The 22,596-nt window shown below is 38.4% G+C and overlaps 1 protein-coding gene across 2 annotated transcripts in view; it reads left to right on the top strand.

Moving 5' to 3' along the window:
• The first annotated feature begins 21,425 nt into the window (after window positions 1-21,425).
• LOC126195009 (vacuolar protein sorting-associated protein 16 homolog) overlaps window positions 21,426-22,596 on the top strand; it is a 231,027-nt gene continuing 229,856 nt past the window's right edge. The window contains exons 1-2 of one of the 2 annotated variants that reach the window (XM_049933435.1): window positions 21,426-21,669; window positions 21,758-22,076. In XM_049933435.1, the coding sequence (XP_049789392.1) occupies window positions 21,614-21,669; window positions 21,758-22,076 (375 nt within the window). In that variant the 5' untranslated portion in view covers window positions 21,426-21,613. The remainder of the gene's footprint in view (window positions 21,670-21,757; window positions 22,077-22,596) is intronic. The other variant, XM_049933434.1, reaches the window with a different exon arrangement.

The following is a 22,596-nucleotide window of genomic DNA, read 5'->3' as shown; positions in this document are numbered from 1 at the left end:
GTAGAGGCAAATTTTGTTTATTCAGCCTTTAAAGGCACATTTGCAGGGTGGGCGTTGAAGGTTACATCCAGGGTGACCAAGCTGTCTGGGCATATAATGAAGCCGACAGATGAGTGACATATGAGCAATTGGAGAGAGCTTTCTTGGCCAAATTTTGGTCGCAGTCAGTACAAGAAAGTCTTAGGAAACAGATTGTGGAAACAGAGCCTTTCCATGGTAAATATGGCAATCTGCGCCGGTATTTTGAGAAATATTCGAGTATGGGACACTTTCTTCGTGAAAATGTAGCTACGCGCGATATATTCCGCGCCCTGACAACCAGATTGCCTTTTTACATTAGAGAGAAGTTACTGCACATACCAGACAATAATGCAGAATATTTTTAGACTGTACTTGATTCTGTTGATATGTTATATGAGGCTCAACAATCCGCACAGCGTCATGCAAAACGTACAGGTCCAGCCAACTTAATCCTGGCGCTCCAGCCACTGTTGGTTACTTAGTGTGGCAGAATCAACAGATTCCTCCTGCAAACCAATACACATTCCAAAATCAGCAGATACACCCCAACAATTTGAAACAATAATCATAACATATCATACAACTCAAACAAATAAGCTAATGTACCATTCCACAGGTCCCAAGTGGAATGATCGTCATTTTTTAATGAACACTATATGAAACATTCATTTTACAAATACTTATGCACTGAATAAACATGTAAGACAACTACTATAATACTTATTTACAATGAACACATTACTGGACTGAAATTGTAGAGAAGTTATATTGTCCTAATTATATATATACACACACAAATCAGTTGGTTCTACTGAGAAATTCATCATTGGAGTAGACAGAGTTGGCCACCAATTAAACCTTTAGCCTTCTCTTAGATTGAATTGTAGTGGCAACCAACACAAGAGGCGCTGCAACATCGATATTTGAAATAGCAGAAACGGAAACAACAAGAACTGGAACAAAAACAGACACAGTTATTAGATTAGATTTACTTTCATTCCAATTGATCCGTAGTGATGAGGTCCTCCAGGATGTAGAACATGTCAGAAAAACAACAATACATGACAAATATTTGCAACTCAAACAAATAAGCTAATGTACCATTCCACAGGTCCCAAGTGGAATGATCGTCATTTTTTAATGAACACTATATGAAACATTCATTTTACAAATACTTATGCACTGAATAAACATGTAAGACAACTACTATAATACTTATTTACAACGAACACATTACTGGACTGAAATTGTAGAGAAGTTATATTGTCCTAATTATATATATACACACACAAATCAGTTGGTTCTACTGAGAAATTCATCATTGGAGTAGACAGAGTTGACCACCAATTAAACCTTTAGCCTTCTCTTAGATTGAATTTCATAGGTTGTTGAGCTTTTTACAGCTGCTGGTTAGTTATTGGAAATATGTGTTCCTGAATAATGCACACCTTTTTGTACAAGACTAAGTGACTTGAAATCCTTGTGAAGATTATTTTTATTTCTAGTACTGATTCCATGAATTGAGCTGTTGGTTTGAAAATGTGATATATTTTTAATGACAAATTTCATTCAGGAATAAATATATTGGGAAGCAGTAGTTAGTATCCCTAGTTCCCTAACCAGGCTTTTGCAAGATGTTCTTGAGTTCACACCACGTATAATGCTTACTGTACGTTTTTGTGCCCGGAAAACTTTAGCTTGGCTTGATGAATTACCCCCAAAAAATAATCCCATATGACATTACGGAATGAAAGTAAGCATAGTATGCCAGTTTTTTCATTTTTATATCCCCTGTCTGACACAATTCGCATTGCAAATAGAGATTTGTTAAGGCACTTCAGCAGTTCTGTGGTGTGCTTTTCCCAGTTGAATTTATTATCAAGCTGTAATCCCAAGAATTGAACACTGTCCACTTCTTCTATCTTCTTGTCATCATATGTTAGGCATATACTCGTGGGACACCCCTTACAAGTTCTGAACTGCATGTGGTGTGTTTTTTTTTTCAAAGTTTAGTGACAAGGAATTGGCTAGGAACAAATATTTTATTAGCTGATCTTTCTAAGACTACACTTGATTTGCTATTTATTGCAATGTTTGTATCATTGGCAAACAAAACGAACTTGGCATCTGGTAATGTTACTGATGAAAGGTCATTGATATACACAAGAAAAAGTAAGGGCCCTAAAATGGAATCTTGTGGGACCCCACATGTAATTAGTTCCCAGTTTGATGATCCCTGATAGCTCGATACATGTCTCTTTCCTAATAACACCCTTTGTTTCCCACCAGAGATATAAGATTTGAACAATTTTGCAGCATTTCCTGTTACACCATACTATTCTAATTTACTTAAAAGGATATTGTGATTTACACAGTCAAATGCCTATGAAAGATCACAAAATATACCAGTTGCCTACAATTTTTTATCTAATGAATTAAGCACATTTTCACTGTAAGTGTAGATAGCCTTCTCAATATCAAAACCATTTAGAAATCCGAATTGTGAATTTGACAGTATGTTATTTGAGATAAGATGGTTATAAATCCGATTGCACATTACTTTTTTTAAATTTTTGAGAATGCTGGAAAAAGTGAAATTGGATGGAAATTTGATGCTATTTCTTTATCTCCCTTCTTAAACAGTGGCTTAACTTCAGCATATTTTAACCATTCAGGAAATATTCGACTGATAAACGACTGGTTACACAGATAGCATAATATGTTACTTAACTCATAATCACATTCTTCAATTGTCTTTGTTGATATTTCATCATACCCACTAGATGTTTTTGATTTTAAAGATTTTATGATGGATATTGTTTCTGCTGGGGTAGTGAGGGTCAAATTCATATTACGGAAGTTACTTGAAATGTCTGGACTGAGGTATTCCATAGCAGCATCTATAGAACCTGACAACTTCATCTTTTCAGTAACAGTTATGAAACGTTTGTTAAAAAGTTCTGCAACACTATACACATCTGTAACCAATGTATCATTACTCTTAATGCTATTTGTCCCTCTTCATGTCTGGTGCTACCGGTCTCCTCCTTCACTATATCCAATATTGTCTTTATTTTGTTATCTGATATGACTATCTTTTCCTTGCAATATATTTGCTCTGATGTCAGTATTACAGTCTTTAATATTTTGCAGTTTTCTTGTAATGTGTTATAGCATCAACATCAGAACTGTTTCGGATTGACAGATACAGTTTTCTTTTTGTTTTACAAGATACCCCCATTCCTTGAGTAATCCATGGCTTCTTTGTAGACTTTGCTCTAACCTTGGTATGTTTTGGGGGAAAACAGTGTTTGAATAAGGTAAGCACTTTATTAGCAGAAGTGTTATATTTTTCATTCGTGCCATGATCACTGTAAACATCAGTCCAGTGAATGTCTCTGAGGAGTGTCCTAAAATAATAAATTTTTGGCTTATTTATTACCCTCTTGAGCTCAGATTTAACAGGTTTTATATGCTGTTCAGTGTTAACATTTAATGGAAGGAACTGCATATCATGATCTGAGAGGCCATTGACTATCGGTTTTGTAATATAATTTTGTTCATTGGACTTTTCTATAAAGATATTATCAATGGCTGTTTGTGAGCAACTGGCTACCCTAGTGGGGAACTTTTCTATAAAGATATTATCAATGGCTGTTTGTGAGCAACTGGCTACCCTAGTGGGGAACTTTACAGTGGGAATTAAGTTGAATGATAGTGTTACTAACTCAAATAAGTTCTTATTGGGAGGGTCTTTAAGGAAATCTACATTGAAATCACCAGCAACCACTATTTCTTTGTTTTTGGTTAAATGGGCCAGTACAGCTTCAAGGTGGTTATGAAGGATTTTTTGTGAAATTCTACTTCTGTTGCACATGCTTCCATATGCTGTTCTAGGCAAAATTTATGAATGTCTATGTTCTTAAATTTATGACAGTTCCTGATGAATGTGGCAACTCCTCCTTTCTCCATTTCTGATCTACAAAAGTGAAATGCTAAACTAAACCCTGTAACACTTGGAAGTTCTATACCAGTGGTCACATGATGTTCAGAGAGGCAGATTATGTCAGCTGGGTTTGAAGACTCTAATTCATCTATGCAGATAATTAATTCATTATTTTATTTCTCAGTCCTCGGATATTTTGATGCAATAAAGATAGCTGACATTTCACATTGACTGAGTTAAAATTGGGTAGAGTTAAAATATCTTCTGACTTTTGAAAATTCTTAACCAATGGCTGTTTATGCTGATGTAATAAGCTAGAATTATGTTTTTTGGTTTCTTTCTCAAACTGAAGGTTTGTCTCAATCCTAATCTCTCTTAAAATTTGGTTTCTTTCTGTCCTCACAACCCTAAAAAAGGGTCTTTTCTGAACCCTATAACCACTGGTATTTTATCACTCATGACAATGCCTCCCCCCTTTAACTTTCCTGCTATTTTCCCAGCCAGTTTACCCTTCCCCTTCCTGTTGAGGTGAAGGCCATGTCTAGTATAATCCCACCTATTGAGAGAATCAACAGGAACCACACCAATGTGTGACCCTGCACCCGACATAAGCAACTCCAAATTAACTCTCTTGACAGAAGAGTTCAAATGAGGTCTGCCATGGCGCCCAAGAACAGATACAAACTCAACACTAGTGTGCTTCAATGCTGATGCAATCTTTGCCAGGTCACACTCTATACTGTACCCAGGATCTTTGTTGTCAATACTATAACCTGCCCAACCCACCATAACCAAGGTGTCTTCATTAGTGAAATCTTTGCAAAGCGATCCTAAATCCTCTGTCACCTGCTCCAGACCAGCACAAGGTTTAAAAAAATTGGTGACCTGGTATTCTGATCCTAGTTCATCCTGCAAAAGTTGGCCAACACCTCTTCCATGGGAACTACCTAACAACAACACTTTCTTTCTGTTTACTGATTTCCCTACTTTCTTACTTTTCAATTTGCTGCTGAGAGTTTGTCGTGCCCTGTCTACACCTGCAACTGCTTGAGGCTCACCAGTTTCTAACTGAAGCAACAGGTCAAATCTATTTTCCACATTCACCACGAAGCTGTCAGACAAAGTTCTAGGCCTCTTCCTCCTGTTGCCACTTCCCACCTCTCTTTACCCTTCTCTCTCCTTAACCTGTCAAGATCTCCCCTCACCTTGTCTAACTCAGCCTGAAGGGTGGCAATTTTCAACTCCTGTTCTTGTATCTTCCTGTCTCTACTACAAATCCTACAAAACCACTGATGAGTCTCATTTACTTCCCCTATTCCCACGCCACTACAGCCACTATCAGCCTGTACAAAACCAACAGCTAAACTGGAACAATAACTACAGTAATACGTACCAAAATACTGATCCATTACCTAATACAAAATCAACACAAGTCCGTGGCAAATACCACCACAGCCGGTACAAAATCAAAATTGGACTTTACCCGCCAATCAGCAGGTAAGTCAAGGTGCTCAACCACAAAAGCCACAACAGACTGGAGAGTGGAATACACAATACCCTAATATAGACTTACTAGAAGTGTTAAGTGAAACTAAATCTCCACCTCTCACTCCACCTCCACCTGTATCAACACCTGCATCAGTTACGACGACGACGACGACCTGTGCCCCAGGTCATGGCTGAAGAAGGTTTGTACGGCGACTTCAGTATCAAATCACTGTTTAATATGCCCACTGATGAATTAAACAATGATTATGTAGCAAATAGCTTTAAGCAGCAACCACTGTTATTTATACCCTACAATCATAATGAGAGCTTATCTGATGAACTATTTCTGGAAAATACATAATGTCGTTCATCTAGCGATGAAAACAGTTTTAGCTACAACTACTGGTATAATAGAAGGTATTCTAACCAGTGTTGTTTTGGACACAGGAGCGGCTGTGACTGTTCTGTCGCATAATTTCTATAATAAAGTGATTGAATTTGAACTTTTACCAGAGTGTCCTGTTCAAAAGTGTAAGATTTTGGCTACAGAACGTAATAAGTCCAGTAGAGCTACGAAACAGGTTTCTGTGACCCTTAAGATAGGTAACAGGACAGTAGAATGGCCATTCCTCGTGGTCCAGAACCTAGTTACTAATTGTATTATAGGTTTAGATATGTTATGTGAGAAGTACAGTATTATTGACTTTTCGAAACGTAAATGTTTCCTTAGACGTAAGGGCAGTGAAATCAAGATTGACTTGGATACCAGGACTCTCAAACATGACGAGTATTGTACTGGGTACAAAATTCAATTTTTGCAAGAGCACGACGAAACAAACACACAGACACTCTCCCCTGATGCAGAATATGATGATTTGAAAATACTGATTAGTCATAAGTTAAGGGAAATCACTGCTATAACTGATGATGAACGTAATGAGCTTTATCAAATACCACCTAAGTATATACAGGTCTTTACTACACGACCAGATGTCATTAAGGCATATGTTTATAAAACTGAAGCCAAGCCTCACCAAATTTTCTATCACAAAATCTGTAATGTACCACTATCTTAATGATATGCAGTGTGGCAAAAACTTAAACAGATGTTGCAGTGGAAGACACTTTCGTTAACATGTATGTTAGTTCATCCTACATTATCACCCTGGGCTTTATCTCAGAAGAATTTTTCATTTGAGATTGTATACATTAAAGGTAAAGACAACATCATTACTGATGCTTTGTCTCATCATCCACAAGGTATGAACGATTTTAACACTGATCTTGATAATGTGAACGACTAAAGAATACTCGTAACGCACGATAAACAATATTACCAATATTACATTGATTTGTGTAGAAATATGGCGGCTTTACAAAAATCTGATCCACACTTGAACATGGTAAGCACTATAGTCATAGATCTACAAGACCATCCACTGTCTAGCTGTTGTCTGATTTGTAATGATATGTTATTTTATTGTCGTCATCCTCATGGCTCTAACTGATGTGTATGTACTCCCAAGGACTCTCAACACAACTTAATCTGGAAAAAACATTATGGAATAAAGGAGTGCCATGCAAAACTTAGCACGTATTGTTATTTCGCTAATATGAGATGAAAGTTTCACAATGCACTTAAAACATGTGTATCTTGTCAGAAATCTAAATCTCAGAACCTATCTTCCAAGCCAGGTCTACATTCCATATTACCCAGCAAACCTCTGTGAACTGTAAGTATGGGCATAAGTGATTCACATCCAGCAAGTAGTGTTGGTGTGAAGTACATTTTAGTATTTTACAACATATTTTGTAAACAAGTTACACTGTATGCCATAAAACCTGCAACTGCTAACGCAATCATCAGACGATTCTCACGTGACTAAATGCCTCGTGTGGGAAAACCCAAGGCAATTTTATCTGACAACGCCACATACTACTCAGGCCATAAATGACATAAATTCTTAAAGGACAATAGCATTAAGATCATCTTTATCTCGAAGTTTAGGCCACAATCTAATCCTACTAAACGAAGTTTCAGAGAACTGAACAGTTTCACGAGTACATATATACAACATTCTAATTGGGTGAGTTACTTGTCACTATTTGAAAAAGTTCACAACAACCTTATTGTATATGACACAAACTATACACCTAACGAGCTTATGTTTGACAACAAAGAATCAAATGAATGGAGCCGTCCATTGCCAAAGCTTTTATCTCAGTAGCTGTTGCAAAGTAAGAGAAGAACTAACAACACTGACGCAACATGCTACTGCAAGAAACAGATACTACTCTAGTAGGGAAAGCACGAATTCAAGGTAGGCATGCAAGTATTGGTGCCTAGTCACTGGTAAACCACTGGACCTACTGTCCCGATGCACAAAAGCATTGAAGACAATTCCACGGGTGGAGGAATTTTGGATGGGTCTTCAGGGAATGTAATGTTCTCGGAATACGATGACCCCTCTCACATGGACAAATTGAGGATCGATGCCAGCTTTTTGCCATCCAAAGTCTTACATCCATGTCTTCATGGAACATTCGTTGTGGAGTGGAAATCCATTGGTCTTCAATCACGTGATGCATGACCTAGGAAAAACAGTGTTATCAGTGAAAATAAACAATGCAAGAATGAATATTCCCACCATCACTGATTCCCACATATCGGCTGCCAAATCCGTGAACAGTGACGCTGATATGCAATAACATTTACATTATGCAAACTACCGAAACAATGCTTACCTTTGCGTTATTTTGTATGTATTATGAATATGAACTGCAAACGACGACACATAACGCAAAGAAAGCTAATGTGAAACAAAAAAAGACATTTTAAATGCAATACTGTTCATGAGAGACAATGACCAAAAATGAAATGTATTTTGCTTTGACATATGTAGTAGTTTTGAGGTTATTATACCTGTTTTAGAGTGTATATTTTTTGTAAAAACTTCGTGGAGTGTCGTGTCACAATGACGTCTTGCGCACATGCACATACATACTGTATATAAACTGTGATGACTGTGTCGAAAGTTCAACTAGCACTCTAAAAGTTTACTCCCATACTGAAATATACATGACTGCACGTGCATAGCAGCTGCAATACCAACATTCACGCGCCTCATTCAAATATCGTATGCCATTAATTGTATTTAAATATGTATGCAAATAATGTACTGAATGTGCTTTAGGGTGAATTGCTCGTCTGCAGGTGCGTCCTTTCGCCTCGCAGTTCAGGGGGCAATTTAAAGGCACATTTTCAGGATGGGCATTGATATATTGCAAAAACGTAGATATTAGTTGAGAATACAAATAAAGAATTACTTAAGATACTAACTAGTATAATCAGTTGTATCGATTGTGGCGTGAAACCGCTGAAACATTAGAATAATTACAAAGCTCAGTTGTCTATCTCAGAAGGCAGCACCTTTTTTTTTTCTTGTTTCGTTCCAGAATGGACGCATATCTGCCATCGCTGCCTGTAATTATTTGGCACACCGCCATTATTAATATTTTACTGAGTCGCAATCTGACTAACTGTACTCATAGTTACACACAGCAACAGAATTATTTTAAGTGTCTATGTAATTAAATATAGTGTAATATTTTATTAATACAGTGATATTATTTAATCTTGCAAGCTATTATTCCAATTAAATGGCGTCTTGGCATGGCTAAAGGATCTGTGTAACAAATCTTATGAATGGTCCAGCATGAGCCAATCCTTTGGAATTATTCAATGTACAAAGTCCTATAAATAAATACTTTCAGAAGAGTCACTCATGGTCAGACTTATAGTGAATGGACTTTACAGAAAAAGCTACTGTCAAGCGCCCAAATTATGTATTGAGCACCATTAGAAATTTATACTCTGATCACATACTATTATCATTATCTATTATGTCTGTTGGCTGATATTCACAAACCAGACCGGAAGAGCCGATAAATTAAAAGGCCTTACCGCAAACGCATCTAAATTTGCATTGGTGGTAAGCCAACTGGAGCAGCAATATGCGGCAGAAGTACAAGATATCACTGTCACGCCACCTGAAAGGAATGCATACGAAAGGTTGAAGATGGAACTGATCTGTTATGTATCTGCGTCACAAGAAGAATGTATCGGTCAGGTAGTAACTCAAGAAGATGTTGGAGACCAAAGACCATCACAGTATCTGCGGCATCTTAGAAGTAAAATTGACGCTGGTACCATACCAGATCATCTGCTGCGTACAGTCTGGAGCAGTCACTTATTCCATCTATCAAGATGATTATCGTGACGCAGTCCGGGAGTTCTTTAGACGCCATGGCAGAATTAACCGACAAGGTGCTGGACGCCGTCTCACCCAAGTCTACCACAGTATCAGCCACACAGTGCATGTGTACAGCCACCACAGTAGCGCGAGCTGAGTATGATGCATTAGCGGCGAAGGTCGATCAACTGACGCAACAGACTAGCCAGCTGGTAGTGTGCTGCTGCGTTGGTGGAGATTGCGGCTGGCCAAGATACATGAGACGCTCCTGCAGCAGAGCCATGTCCTACTCGCCTGCGCCGTCATCTGACGCACCGGAGGATGTGTGCTGGTGCCACCGGCATTTTGGCGAATGTACGCAGCACTGCACCAAACCGTATGCATTTCCAAATGTCAGCGGCAATTGAAGGTAGGCGCTTCATCCGATTTCTGGCCTACATTGCAGCTCCTATTCATCAGCGATCGACACGCCTGCTCTAAGTACTTGATTGATATTGGTTGCAACTTATGTATTTTCCTATGTACGACGCTACACCAGCGCCGACCACGTACATTGTTCTGCCTGGTGGTCGCGAATACCTCACCTATTGCAACATACAGCTTGCACAGAACAGAGCTGAATTTTGGCCTCTGCTCCATGTTCCTTTGGAATTTTATCGTGGCGGATGTGACAGAGCCAATAATAGAAGCGGATTTCATGGCGTACCATAACCTTTTGCCAGATATTATCAACACCTGCCTTGTAGACCAGACCACTGGGCTGACGGCCGCGGGTTTCCAGAGTCATCCACCCAATCTGCCTGGCTGATTACCGCCACTGACGATGAGTACACCATGCTGTTAAAGGACTTTCCAGCATTAACAAAGCCACTGGGTGTACTGAAGGATGTCAGGACAACACTGTGCACTATATCAAGGCAACCGAGGGGCCACCGATCTCCTGCCGACCATGGCCACTGGCGCTGGACCATTCGAAGGCAGCCGAGGCTGAGTTTGATAACATGATCATAGAGGGCATCATGCGAGCGTCTGACTGCCCCTGGTCTTCACCATTACATCTCATCCCCAAAAAGTCTGGTGTGAGGTGACCTTTTGGCTGAATGCCTGCACAATACCTGACAGGTACCTTGGCAAGTACCTTGACAAGAACCAGAGAAGGGAAAAGAATCGTATTGGGTAAAAAAGGATCATAAAGCTCAACCTCAGGATCAGAAATTAAGAATTAATACAAATGATTTCAGAATAAAAATATATTTATCAATACATATTTATTTCTTTTCTTTTAATTACATCTGAGAAGTGAAATAATTAAAAAACTGTCTCTTGTGCATCTTGTCAAGTGTCATACACATCCTTTTAATAATCATGCTGACTGTCCCTTTGTCAGCACCAGTAAAGTCTCCAATGGACAGAAAAAAATCACCAGGGACAAAATATCTGAGCATCTGTAGTAGCTCGTTCATTGGTAGAACAGTCATTTCTGAAAGAAAGAAAAGAATGATATGAGACAACTGAAGAGAAATTTAAAAACATAATATATAGCCACTCCTTCCACTGTTAAGGTTATGTAGATCCAATAACTAACACTTCCTGTTAACTGAATGAAAAGTACCTATGTTCTTGTCACACAGAGATAATTACTTTATAATAAATACGTATGTGGTTTTGTGGATAATACTTGATATTCAAGAAAATTTAAAAACATAGCATTCCAGGCACTTCTTCAACATGCTAAAACTATGAGATAACTAGATTTCTGTCCTGTTTCTATAGCACATAAATACTGCTATTATTTTATGATAAATACATGTCAGCTTCTGTGGATAATACTAATAACAGAGAAATAACAGCTACGTTCTGCAGCTGGGGAAGCATCACTTTAAAAAAATCTTACTTTCCTATTAATCTTTCTGTGTTAAACTTACCCTAAGTAAGAACCAATAGTTCACTGGCTTCAGTGAATAATGATAGGTGGAAACATTCAACTTGCTGTGAAGTATTAAAGGTCCTGTAGGCCTAATCCTAATGTTTTCAATAAAGGGTGGAAAGTTGTTTTGACACTGCTGTGCTGTTTTAAAAAAGAAGCATTCCCAATAGAAAACAGAGTGGAACAATATTTTCTGCTATTGATGATATTGGGACACTATTGTTTTGCCAACATATTCTTCAACAGGAGAAATCGATGTTTTGTCTAAAACAGAAAAAGCTGTTAATGCAAATTATCGCATAATTGGTGTGTGTTTTTTCGATTTGGTTGAGCCTGTTACGGCTCTGTCTGATAAATAGAAAAAAAAGGGCATTTTCGCTACTGCAGCACTTGTAACACACACCAGATAAACAAGACTTCTTTTGTACCAAATGTCGTTTTAATGTGCCTGATTTACGGATATAACATGATGGAATTCACGAGGTACTGAAATCGAATACTTATTGTTACAAATAAGCACTATTATTTATGAAAACAGAGAAATAATCTCACCTGTCCGTCATGTGCTCCAGTTTCTCATGTACAAGACTTATAGGACGAAGTACAACGTCCTTTGATAAGCAAAATCTGGATATAAATTCGGAATCGGCGTCGTCACTCTTTCTTTTCCTTCCTCAATTCAGCCAAAATCTCGTCATTGCTGGCTGCATCTGCCACTATCCCTGCCATCTGGAAAAGTTATTCCCCGTTTAAGCTCGCTAACTGGCCAGAAATCACTGGTTAAGTTATCTCGACTTTATTCTCTGGTTAGGAGTTATTCCGGGTTCGTACAATGCGTTTCTCGCGCTATTCAGAGAATAGAGCTTATCCGGCTGCTAACCGGTGATAGTACTTCTGAGGCTGATCTGTCCCTAGCAGCGAAGTAACAACATTCAAAATACACTGACCACTATTCAGGGTAAAATGCGCAGGTCCAAAATCACATTAACTTCAGCTGCTGCAGATGTTGCTTACAGCATTCTCGTACTGTGTATCCAAATGCTCACTCCACAGATTTTTATACTCTAGGTGTTGACTATGTGTCTGTGGTTTTGATCAGTGAGCTGGTATTGAGCCAAGACCACCTACAATACATCAGACCACAACACAGAAACCAAGATGGTGGCAGTTTTAGTCCAAGTATTTCAGCACTACCCTAATACGAATTATTTACAAACTTCATAAATGGAAAGTAGATTCTAAATTGCGTAAGAAATGTCGTACTGTTATGTATTTTTCTATATTCAAACTTAAATAAAAAGTTGTCACTAAAGCCACAAATTACGTAATAAGTACTATGACGAAGTAAAATTTGGAGATGCAATGCAAAATCAAACCCAAGCAACTACTACACAACACACTTAAATGGCATATTTGAACACTAATAATAATTTGCAAAATAGAAGCAACATAACAATAATAAATGAAGCGTGTAACTAAAGCTCAAAATTATATTAAAAAAAAATGCAGTTAATTCTAGTCACTGTCATTATGTAATATGCTAGAAGTGGTTTGATTTTGAGTACCTGTTGGATTTATTTGCTGCTCAGTTTGGCCACTTTGTGTTTTGTTATTTTTGCTGCAATGTCTCCATGAGTTCCTCTTTTTTGTTTGACTAGTGTTCGAGCCCTACGACTTACCTTATAAAACAATTTGTACAAAACCAGATGGCAGTTATAAGAGTCAAGGGGCATGAAAGGGAAGCAGTGGTTGGGAAGAGAGTGAGACAAGGTTGTAGCCTATCCCTGATGTTATTCAATATGTATATTGAGCAAGCAGTAAAGGAAGCAAAGGAAAAATATGGAGTAGGTATTAAAATCCATGGAGAAGATATAAAAATTTTGAGGTTCGCTGATGACATTGTAATTCTGTCAGAGACAGCAAAGGACTTGGAAGAGCAGTTGAACGGAATGGACAGTGTCTTGAAAGGAGGATATAAGATGAACATCAACAAAAGCAAAACAAAGATAATGGAATGTAGTCGAATTAAGTCAGGTGATGCTGATGGAATTAGATTATGTTATGAGACACTTGAAGTAGTAAAGGTGTTTTGCTATTTGGGGAGCAAAAGAACTGATGATGGTCGAAGTAGAGAGGATATAAAATGTAGACTGGCAATGGCAAGGAAAGCGTTTCTGAAAAAGAGGAATTTGTTAACATCAAGTATAGATTTAAGTGTCAGTGTATGGAGTGTAGCCATGTATGGAAATGAAACGTGGACGATAAATAGTTTGGAGAAGAAGAGAATAGAAGTTTCAGAAATGTGGTGCTACAGAAGAATGCTGAAGATTAGATGGGTGGATCACATAACTAATGAGGAGGTATTGAACAGAATTGGGGAGAAGAGGAGTTTGTGACACAACTTGACTAGAAGAAGGGATCGGTTGGTAGTACATGTTCTGAGCCATCAAGGGATCACCAATTTAGTATTGGAGTGCAGTGTGGAGGGTAAAAATAGTAGAGGGAGACCAAGAGACGAATACACTAAGCAGATTCAGAAGGATGTAGGTTGCAGTAGGTACTGGGAGATAAAGAAGCTTGCACAGGATAGAGTAGCATGGAGAGCTGCATCAAACCAGTCTTGGGACTGAAGACCAGAACAACAGTGGCCTCCATAATCGATTTACTATCGCAACTTCGATATTTATCGTTTGGAGCGCTCCAACTTCGACAGGCAATCATTCTTGGAAATTGCCCTTTAATTTAATGAAAGATACGTAATCATCCTTTACTAAAATTGTAAATGAACAAACATTCCTTTTCTGCTCTTCGCTTTTAAAATGCTGAAAGTCAGGTATATAGTCATTTTCGCACCACTTACTGAAACTACATTCATCATGTTCCAGTAGCTGTTCACCACGATCTTCAGGATTCTTCCTTTCCTTAGGAACTGGTACTGTGTGATAAGAAGGTTGGTTAGGAAAGATAGGTGGAACTGCATCATTTGTTAGTTTTGGTATTTTTCGAGGCACTCGTATTGGTTCACTATTTTCCACAGGAAAAATGTCTTCCTTGACCACCAACTTAGGTTCAAAATGCTTAACGCATACCAGTTTTATCATTCACTTCAAAATTATCGCGATCAATTAGTGTAATCCATTTGTTCCTCAATGGCGTTTCTTTGGGAAACTTAAATGTTGAGGTATCGTATGTTTTGCCGTAATTGGATTTACATCCTGGTACACAACAACTACGACCAATCGCAAGAACAGTTCACACTTTAAATTATGCCGAACTTACTACGGAATTTAGAAAATAAATACTAGCGTAGCACTTGTGACGACATTCACAGCTTATAGCATAAATAACAGCTAGTAATAAATGTTTTCGCTTTTCTTGAACGTCACGTATACATTACACACACACACACACACACACGTGCGTTATGGAAACACAAGCATGCTGGTTTGTTTCCCCCACGATTGCCGCCATATTGTCAAGTTGTCAACTATCGACATATGCCTCAAGGTCTGATCAGTGATCTCCATACTAATGCTCGGTTTAAACTAGCAAGTTATTGCAGCAATTTACTTGCGCGGAGACACTTGCCGCGCGATTTGCGAGTGTAAACATATCGCCAAGTCGACTTGCGACAGTAAAGGCCCGTCCACACGCAACGATCTGTCTGTGCAAATGTCTGCGCACATCACATCTGCGCAGACAGATCGTTGCGTGTGGACAGAAGATTTGCACCAACCTGAGGTGTGTGCAAACCTGGAAGTTGGAGTTGGAGGTTTGAGCGAAACCTCTCAAATCTGTGGGTTCAAACCACATCTGCGCAGACAAGTAGGAGCGTGTGGACAGGAGATCGCCGCAAATCTGGCGCGAAACAGATGTTTGCTCAGTCTGTGTTTGTATTTGTGCGCACAGGGCATTAAAATGGCTGATACTCGTCAGTGTTCTCGAGAGTTTGTTAGTGAATTCATCGAAATATATAGAAACCACCCATGTATGTGGAAGATTAAAAGTAAAGACTACAGTGACCGAGACAAAAAGACAGCACTATACAATGCTCTAATTGAAAAATTGCGGGCAGTTGACGCCTCTGCAAACAGTGAAACAGTAATAAAAAAAAAAAAAATTCGTTGCGAACTGTTTACCGAAAAGTTTCGCCTGCAAATCTCGCAGTAAATTTACGTGAGCAAACTGCTTTCGCTTTAGCAGCCACTGTCTACACCATTTTGACTGCTTTCTGTTTCTTGTGGTTGGTCTGAACGTTTTTTGCAACACACGTTGTGAACACAGACCACAACAGAACTTCCTCCATTTCTATATTTCAAAATAACTGAATTAAATTTTTGACGTTTACGGCGGGAGTAGTCGCTTGCCACTGATATTTCTTTTCTACACCGACAGATGGCGGGCGAGTAGTAGATTGGGGTTTGTGTCGTGTGAACACACCACATTTGCAGCGATCTTTTGCATGTACAGACATCTGCGCCAATGTCTGCGCAGACAGATCGTTGCGTGTGGACCGGGCTTAACAATTTATTGCTGAAGTGACTTGCTGCACGTTTTCAGCTTCCAGTGTGAACACCACGCAAGAAGTTTCTGCAAGTAACTTGCAGCTTTTAGGATTTAATTCTATTTCTTGCAAGTAGGTAGCGCAAGTTATAGTAAGTATGTCATCTGCATAACACCCATATTTAACATTTTACTTAATGTGGTGACTTAATTTTATGCAACCATCTTACGTATTATATGCAAACAAATTTCAGAAATGGCGGAGGAACGGGAATGGATGAAGCAGGATACAGAACATTTTATTGAAGCCATGGAGAGCTACCCCGAAATATGGTACATGCATAACCGAGACCTTAAGGATAGAGTGAAGAAGATGAGTGCATTAAGTGAAATCTCGTCAATATTCGACTCATCTATAAAAGAAGTACATAGAAAGTAGCATAACTTGAAGACACAACCCCTTTGCCACCTGCATCCAATCGCTTGTTGTTTTAGGAGTCTAGCAAAAGACGATGTGTAATTATTACATGTTCTATTTACTTAGCTTGTCACTTTCCATTTTATGAGTATTAGAAAGAAAAAACATTTTTATAAGCATTTCATTCTGTAAAATGCAGTTTATTTCAATAAAAATTTAATTTCATTGTTATGTTTTCACGTACCTTCAAATAATTTTCCCTTTTCAAGACGTTAAAAATGGCTTTACATACATCGGGTACGACCAGAGAAATCGTGCTGACGATAATATGAAACAACTGCATTAGGGACTTGTATGAGTCTCCTACAAAGAAAAGATTTCAAAATTCAAACTTTTTTGGTTGTATGTTTCGCATAACTAAATGAAATGCCTATTTTTTCGTAGCTCACCGGTGACTATAAATCATAGAGTGACTAGCAAACATTCCTTTGCTGAAATAGCAGTACTGAAGATTGTGTCTCGTTTTGATATGACGGACGCTATTAACATCAACAAATACTCCAGATCATTTGAGGACATTCTGCAAAAGTTTTCAAAAGTATACATGCTCTCGATACTAAGTTCTTGAAAAAGGTTATTAAAGGCACCATTTTGCAATCTTCTCATTATCTACTCTCTAACCCAAACACTTCTCTGTTTCTTTTTCACGTTTGCGTTACAATTACAAGAGCTGCAGCTTATCTCACCCGCCTACTTGTCATTTTACACTTCTTCTGACACTCGTAGTGGTACTGAAAGCATATGTAAACAGTATCAGCAAGTTGTTGACGCAAGTTTCTTGCTAAAGAACTTGCAGAAGAATCTTGCTTAATTCTTGCACTGCTGTGTAAACACAGCTGCAAGCGGCTAGCAATAACTTGCAGCAATAACTTTTGCAAGCGACTTGCTAGTGTAAACCCAGCTTAACTGGATGTACATCTTCTGTCTTTGACCATAGCGCTTATACATTGTGTCTTCTGTTTTGGACAGGTTTCCTCTGCAAAAAGGCGATTTGCTGAAACAGTGGGTCATTGCCACTAAGCGCAAAGGTTTCAAGCCTACAAGGGCTAGTTTCTTGTGTGGAGATCACTTCTTGGAAGAAGATTATTTAGTAAGGCCTGGTACTTCGAGAAGGCATCTCAAGCCTGATGCAGTGCCATCACAGTTTGCGTTTCCGACGCATTTAATGCCCAAGGAAAAGCAACCAAGGCGACAGATCAGAATAACAACTGAACAGCCTACTGTAGAAACTCATGACTATATTGAACAAGTTAGTCACTTCACATAAACATTGTTTCTGTTTTCAAATAAACATGTTTTCTCATAAGTACTTGCCAAACTTTGTTTCATGCCTGTACAACTTGTATTCTATTCTTGTTTCATTTTTCTCAGAGTTGTGAAACATCTAAGGAATGTGGATCACAAACACAAATAGAAATGATTGACAAGGCCACTGACACGTGCAGTTTTTTACCAGATGTTGTGGAGACACTGAGAAGAAAAATCAAGAGCCTGCAGGAAAAAAATAGGAGAAGAGAGAAGAAAAACTATTCAATGAAAGACATCATAAGTGCTATGAAAACGAGAAGCTGCATGAATTCCTGAATCAACAAACAGGGACTCAGGTGGAATTAGTGTGCAATTTGTTGAATAATAGTGTGTCATCCAAGGGAAACAGGTACAAAACAGAGATCAAAATGTTAGCAATGACAGTGTATTTTTACTCTCCTAAGGTGTATGAATATTTACAGATATTAATGCCTCTGCCTCACAAAACACTGGGATCTCGTTGGGCAGGGACTGTGAATTGTGATCCTGGCTTTTTAAGTGATGTGTTCAGGTACTTTGAATTTAACCATCAAGTGAGGACTGAATTTAAAGATTCTAGCCTCATAACAGACAGTATGGCAATTAGAAAACAGGTAGTGTGGCACCAGGAAACTAAGAGGTATACAGGTTTTGTAGATTTTGGAGGAGAAGTTGAACAATGAAAAGAAGTGAAAGAAGCTTCAGAAGTATTAGTTTTTATGCTTGTGTCCATAAAAGGTACATTTAAGTGTCCTGTAGCGTATTTTTTAGTGAATGGCTTTGATGGTAGTGTGTAGGCGAAGTTATCGGTCGCTATTAGAAGTATTATCCTCGTAGCTGCAACAGAAAGTATGAGGAACTTCGCCACAGCCCTGTTTAAGTAAAATATTAACAATATGCGTTTTTAAGTATCGAGTAATATGTAAACTGAATACTGTAGTTTAAATTAGAAGCTTAATTTCTTGTGCTGCTCACTTAATAGAATAAGTGCACAGCCTTGTAATACAACAACAAAAATATACGTAATGTGACAGATTCGTTTGTGCCTATCCCGTACAAGATAGTCCTATTGGGGAAAGTGTGAGTACGCTAATCAAAGTTTTATGTGAGATTTCGAAAACTGCTCGATTTCTACAGCTACAACATGTGTAGGCCTATAACATATGAAGACATGCAGATCGAAAAGGTTGACACTGTTACATTTCTGGGACTACAACTCGATAATAAATTCAGTTGGGAAGGGCATACCACAAACGGAGCAAAAGTTTTTAAAATTCAAGAACATCATGTAGGAACCTGTTCGGCGAACTTCGTATTCTAACCACTGCTTCCTAGTATATTTGTTTCTTAATGAAATTTAGTTGCACGTATTTCCAAACAATAGCTCAATACATAATATCAGTAGTTGAAATAGGAACAGCAATCTACATAATGACCTAAAATCACTTACCTTGGTCCAAAAAGGGATCCAATATTAAGGAACACGCATTTTCAATAAACTGCCAGCAAGTTAACAACCATTAAAAACTTGGTTTCAGATAAAGTACGGTTTAAATAGAGTTGGAAAGACTTTTTGATACAGAAGTGTGCGATTCCACCCATCTGCTTTGACCCATGAAGTCATCAATATGGCGGAAATGGCTATTCTAAGTGTCTCCTATGACGTCACTACATACACACGGCAACAAACACGAAGATACATATAAATAAGACAATAACATCTCCCTCCAAAATACAATCAAAGTAATGGGACAACCACGGGAAGTTGGGGCTTTAGGGTGAGGACGAGCTAAATATAATAGTAAAAAAACACACCACGGTCTCAAAACACAAAATGATGAACAAAAAGAAAAAAAAATTACAACATTCCGGTACGCCAACAAAATCTGCAGGGATTGGACACTTCCCTTGAACTATATAGGTCAAACGTAGGTGACGATACCAAAACACTCATACCTACGACTAAAAGTACGAAAATTGGAATCGGACATTTCCCTTGGCCTATATAGGTCAACCACAGATGACGATACCAAAACACCAACAACTACAAAATGGGAATCGGTCATTTCCGGTGACCTATAAAGTCCACCACAACTATTAATGCTAAAAAACCAACACCTACAACTGCGAAAAATAAAACCAAAACCACAACCTCCAAAATCCACAAATCAAACATCCCTACATGAATTAAAACACATTCAATACTCCATAAATACACAAAACATCACAACTAGAAAAAAAAGAAGGTTGCTTACCACCAGCAAATTCCACTGCTGCAAACTAGATCGACCAGCCCAAACCACCCCCTCCCCCATACCCCATACACACACCCACCCACACATTAAACGTCTTACCACACTACTAACAACAAGCCAATAATACCTAACGAAAACGCCAAACATATAAAGAAAAAAACTTTGTAATTCATTGAAAAAAACTTCAAAATCTTACGTTTGGAATTACAAACACTGTCGCCAAAGACTTCACACATCCAACACCAAGGCTCAAATAAACCCCATATACAGGTGGAATCGGACGTTTCCATTCATCCCTTATCCTACTCTATAGATGAATACCTTAACAATGACTGTTAGACCAACTTATGTAAAAATTCTGCTATATTTCAGTTTTGACAGCACTTTGTCCCAACAGTCAAGATCAGGTATGCTGTGTATGACAAATTTATTAAAAGTGGATAACTATGTTTTATTCTGACAGTGTATCAATTCTGTAAATATTAGCAGTTACTGTAATATATTCATATATTTTGACAATCTCCCAACAAATGATGAGGATAATAATTATTATATTCAAATGGTTTATGTTATGCTTTTTGGCAAGTTATTTGTCATTCGCAATGGCCAGCGGCTATTTCCGAAGCAGTACGAAAATATCTGTTCGCTCCAGTAACTATCCTCGATGGAAATATCACCGAGCCAGGAACACAGACACACAGTCATTCCATTAGCAGCTTCCAGGTTACCTGTAGCGGTAGTCCGATAACTGCCAGAGAACGAGAACTGTGAGCCAATAAAGATAACTGGCAGAGAAAAATACAGATCTCTCACAGTTATTTCCATAGTCACTCGAATTCCTTATGGTAACTCTCTTTGTACTACCCGTCCAAGCTAAATTGACATATAAGGCTGTGGCTCAAGGGAACGACCGTACTTGTTAATACCTATACTGCAGCTCCTATCAGCCACCGGTCTGACATTAACTTCATTTAATTGTTTGTGCTAAAAGTAACGAAGGCGAACAAAATAGTACACAGTTCTTATCAACAGATGGCGAGCAGTCTCACAGTCATTCCCATGACCTATAGAACGGCTTCCAAATGGTCAATTGCCCTCCTTGGTAGCCAGATCTCCGATGAGTTGATGCGAAAGCGTAGTACGATATTCAGTCAACAGATAGCGCGAGGCACTGTTGGCAGTTATTGAAATATCTGTCAGTATCAGATGAGCAGTTATCGCAGTAACCATTACTTCTCAGTAACCGGTTATTTCTATCAGTTACGTTATTTTATGCCACCTCTAGAGCTCACTGGTATTGACACTGTTATTGACCCTCTGCCGCGCAACGCACTTTGCGTTCAAGAACATCTTTGCAACTCATAACCCAATGCTTGTTGACACTTCACAGCTGTACGTCAATCGGCAGTGGGTGTGTTTGTTTGTGTGTATGTATATATACGTACCTGCCAAGCCATGTCTGCAATGTTGACGGCGGATTGGTGTCCTTTGGGACGGGATAAATATTACAGGTGTCGTGGTCTGTTTTGTGCAGTTTGCTTCCTTTTTTACAAACGACAATTATTCGTTATGTCAATCTATATTTTATTTTGTTCGCAGAAAATTTGAAATTTATTCAATGGACTGGCATCATGAAATAAATTTAGATAATGTACTGCTGGCAGCTGCGCCTTACGGTGGCCCTGTTGCAGTTGTCAGAGACAGAAAAAAAATTGTCAAAGTACAAGGAAGCACTAAACCCATAATATCAATTTATACTGCTGCTGGAAAACTTATATCTTCAATCATGTGGAACAGTGGCCCCATTGTAGCAATGGGGTGGTCATCAACAGAAGATCTTCTTTGCGTGCAGGATGATGGTTCCGTGCTAAAGTACGATATTTTTGGAACGTATCAACATACCTTCAGCATGGGCCAGGTAAGAGTAACTTTCAGTTTTCAGTATGTGTTCTGCCTGTGTAAAACGTACAAGACTGTTGTTGACGTTAGGTACACCTGTGTTTCTGTTAAGTCAACAGCAGCTCACGATACCAAAACACAGCGACGACGATGCAATGGAATCGGTAACTTCACTTCACCAATGCAGCTCAAGATATTACAACACACATAGCTACCAGAACATATTGAAATCATACACTTCCCATAAAAAAAAAACAAAAAAAAAAAAAAAAAAACCTAACGATCAAAAGAATTAAATCAAGTATTTCTCCAAAGATATCTAAATCAGTCCCAAGTGCCAGTACCAAAACATCAACCACCAACCAAACAACACAGAAATACCCCACCAACCATTATAACACACGAAAAATACTACCAAGAATACGACTACATACCCAAAAAAATCAAAGATTCATCAACAAATAAAAAATAAACAAAGGCCAATCACAGACAACAACTCAAAAACCAACTGCAACAAAACAGATCCTCCACAACATAAT

The sequence above is a fragment of the Schistocerca nitens genome, chromosome 7 (genome assembly GCF_023898315.1).
Source record: "Schistocerca nitens isolate TAMUIC-IGC-003100 chromosome 7, iqSchNite1.1, whole genome shotgun sequence".
NCBI lineage: Eukaryota > Metazoa > Arthropoda > Insecta > Orthoptera > Acrididae > Schistocerca > Schistocerca nitens.
This window is presented reverse-complemented; position numbering and strand designations above follow the sequence as displayed.